Source organism: Brassica oleracea, chromosome C2 (assembly GCF_000695525.1).
Source record: "Brassica oleracea var. oleracea cultivar TO1000 chromosome C2, BOL, whole genome shotgun sequence".
Classification (NCBI taxonomy): Eukaryota; Viridiplantae; Streptophyta; class Magnoliopsida; order Brassicales; family Brassicaceae; genus Brassica; species Brassica oleracea.
In genome coordinates, this window is record NC_027749.1 from 48,320,399 (window position 1) to 48,323,926 (window position 3,528).

The 3,528-nt window shown below is 41.3% G+C and overlaps 1 protein-coding gene across 1 annotated transcript; it reads left to right on the plus strand.

Moving 5' to 3' along the window:
* The first annotated feature begins 1,916 nt into the window (after window positions 1–1,916).
* On the plus strand, window positions 1,917–3,502 carry LOC106324467. The gene is made up of 2 exons (XM_013762430.1): window positions 1,917–3,160; window positions 3,265–3,502. Exons 1-2 carry the CDS (start codon window positions 1,917–1,919, stop codon window positions 3,500–3,502), a joined length of 1,482 nt encoding a protein of 493 aa, XP_013617884.1.
* Window positions 3,503–3,528: the final 26 nt, after the last annotated feature.

The following is a 3,528-nucleotide window of genomic DNA, read 5'->3' on the forward strand; positions in this document are numbered from 1 at the left end:
ATCAAACTCGACCGTGTTCTCAAGGAGATGGAGTTCACGAAGTGCACCAAGGAACCTGCGGTATATCAAAAGAAACAGAAGGGGGAGCTTCTGATCATAGCTATATACGTTGATGACTTGTTTGTAACAGGGACTTCACTCAACGTTATCAAGCAATTCAAAGATGATATGTCAAGAAGATTTGAGATGTCAGACCTCGGGAAGCTTACATACTATCTTGGTATAGAAGTAACGCAAGGAGCTGATGGTATTCACATCAAACAAGAAGGATACGCGCAAGGTATACTTGTCAAGACGAAGATGGAGTCATGTAACTATACTCACGTTCTGATGCACACGAGTTTGAAAGTATCAAAGGCAGAGGAGGAGCCTGAGACTGATGCAACATCGTATCGAATAAATGTGATGCACCTATTAACGGTCTATGGAAGTTCATCGGAGTTAAGAAGATCAACATTCCTAAGATTCAAGTTGGAATTAAGGGAGAGAATGTTGGATAATTCCAATTAACTTGAGTAGCAAGTTAACTCATTAAAGTGAAGTTTGATGGGTTAAGGAAAAAGGAAAACATATCGATCTTAGGAATGTTTCCATATTATTATTAGGAAAAGATGTAGCTTCGCCCTTAGGAAAAGATGTAGCTTCTTCCTATATAAAGAGTTCTCATGGAGAGATGTTCCATCAAGAGAAACACATTGAAAGTTTAGTTTTGAGAGAGTTTTTAAATCTAATAAGAAAAGAAGTTCTTATAATCTTTGTGTTTGATGCAACTTTAAGCTCTACCTTTTTTGCAAGGACATCAACAACTGGATGTACCAGCGATTTCGTTCTCACGACGATTCGGCTCACACACCCTTCTTAAACTCCATTGTCGGTTGACTTGGTAAGATACCGGAGAAGAAGATGAACCTTAGATATCAAAGAGCCGCAGAAGCCTAGACTCGACGCCGGAGGAACACTTGCCGGACATCAGGTCGGAGAAAAAAAAAACCTCAATTAGCCATAAGAACGCTTATTAGTATGCTATAAGAGACGAAGAGAAGATGAGATCAAGAAGAGGAATACTCACATCTATTTATACCCAACACACACCGCCTCTCAGATGAATCAATGGGATTAAACGCAATCCCATAACTCCAACTGTTTCAGATTGTGAGAAGAAACTCAGACGTCACCGATGGCCGTCGAAGAAGGGAGACACGACATCCATCTCCTCGAGTCTTTCGAATTAGGGTTAGGGATGGAGCTATCTAATCGGACCGCAAACATAGAGCCCAAACAAATGTTAGCAAACGTTTAACAAAAGCCCATCACGATACAATTTAAATGAAACACCTAGTTTTGGACACATGAGACGTGTCGACTTCACAGAGCCCGATTTTATGACGTGTAATCCTATGTGTCACATCCAGGAGTGAGAGAAACTCTCTTTTATATATATAGATTACCTTTCGTTTTAATAAGTGATGTTTTAAAGAATTTCTTTTGTTTCAAATTACACAATTTTTTTTTTATTTTAAATATGAAATTTATTAATTTTATGTATTAATTGTATATTTCCATTTTATTTTTATTGGCTTAATTATATTAAGGTAATATGATTATTAGTTTTTTATTTAGAAAATGTAATAAATTAATATGTTTAATATGTATGTACAATCCTTTTACGTCATTTATTAAAAATGGAAGGAGTACATTTCCTTTTTTTTTTAGTTGCATAACAAAAAAGGAAGTACATTTTAATGACTGATAAATCGATATAAGCAATGCTTTTTTTTTTTGAAAAAGCTTACTATTAAATAAAACAGAAAAAAAAAACAAATGCAAATTCAGCCCATACAGGGTTTTAAAGATTTACATCCGAGTAGAGTTAGAAGTAAAAGCCTAAGAAGGAAGTGAATTAGCAACTAAAACTAATGACGGCTAGGGCTCCAGAAGGCGATTTTAGGGTTTTGGGTGAGGAGAGAAAAGATGCTACTATAATGGAGATCGGAGAGAAGGGAAGACCGCCAGGAGAGCCACCAGATGCTCCTGGTTCTTGGGTGAGGAAAGTCGTGGAGGGGAACGCGGGAGGGATGCTTGTTCCGGAGGATGTGGTGGATGAAAGATTTGTGGAGTCAAGATTGAGTTTGGAGTTTCCGAACGGTGAAGATGGAGAACCGGTGATAACGATAGGAGAGGAGGTGTTGATGGCTATGAATAGTCTGTGGAAGAGATGTATGATTGTTAGGGTTCTGGGGAGAAACATCCCGATTTTGAGTTTGAGTCGAAAACTAAAGGAGTTATGGAAGCCCAAAGGATCGATGTTTGTTATGGATCTCCCCAGGAACTTCTTTATGGTACGATTTGAGTTGGAAGAGGAGTACATGGCTGCTTTATCAGGCGGTCCATGGAGAGCGTTTGGGAGTTATCTTATGGTGCAAGCATGGTCTCCTGAATTTGACCCGTTGAATGATGAGATAGTTACGGTGCCGGTTTGGGTTCGTTTATCACGTATCCCAGTGAATTTCTACCACAAGACGATACTGATGGGAATAGCCAAGGGGTTAGGGCGGCCGATCAAAGTGGACTTGACAACCCTGAAGTTCGAAAGAGCTAGATACGCGAGAATTTGTGTGGAGGTAAATCTCAACAGGCCATTGAAAGGGACTGTGATGGTGAATGGTGAGAGGTACTTCGTCTCATATGAAGGAATTTCAGCTATTTTCTCGACATGTGGTATGTATGGACACCTAGTTCACGCATGTCCACGAAACGTCAAAGAGCAAACTCTTGTTCATGTGCCTAATCCAGTAACTACAACGCGTGAGAGTACTGAAGCTACAGGAATGGAAACAGAATTTACTCAAATGAGGCAGGCGAGGAGGAAGCCTGAGCAACAGAGACATACGAGAAGATCTATTGGCAAGAACGATGGCAGAGTTATGGGGGGAGGGAAGACACAAGTGTTACGTAAAGAGGGAGTACTGGAGGAGATAAGGGTGTCAAATCGGTTTGGAGGATTAGAGGAAGAGGAGGAGATGGAGGAGCGAGTGGAGGAGGTTGTGAGAGAAGGGGCAAATAGAGAGAACGAGAATAATATGAATTCAAATTCTGGAGGTTCTAGAAGAGTGCATGGGAAGGCTATGACGTTTGTCGCAGCTGGGAAGAAAGGGGATCAGTCTATAATCCGATTGGGCCCTAAGGAAAGAAAGGCAAGAAACCTGAGAAGCCCAAATCGAAAATTGTTGGGCCCACGGGTGGACTTGTGTATGGCCCAACTAGAGGTGAGATAGACTTGTCGGTGAGTGGGAAAAGATTGCGGGTTGAGAAAGAGAGTGTTGGCCGCCCTGGTGGTGCTTTCACCGGAGATGGGGAACTTGATGAGAACGAGAAGAGTTCTGATCACGCCGGTGAACAGCGGAGCATACAGGCGCATATTGAAATGGCGGAGACTCCTCTCATGGATTTGGAACCCAGCGGGGGTCAAGTGGGAGAAATCTCGACGAGTGTGGAGGCATAACAATTTACCCCGGTGATTCTAGTTAT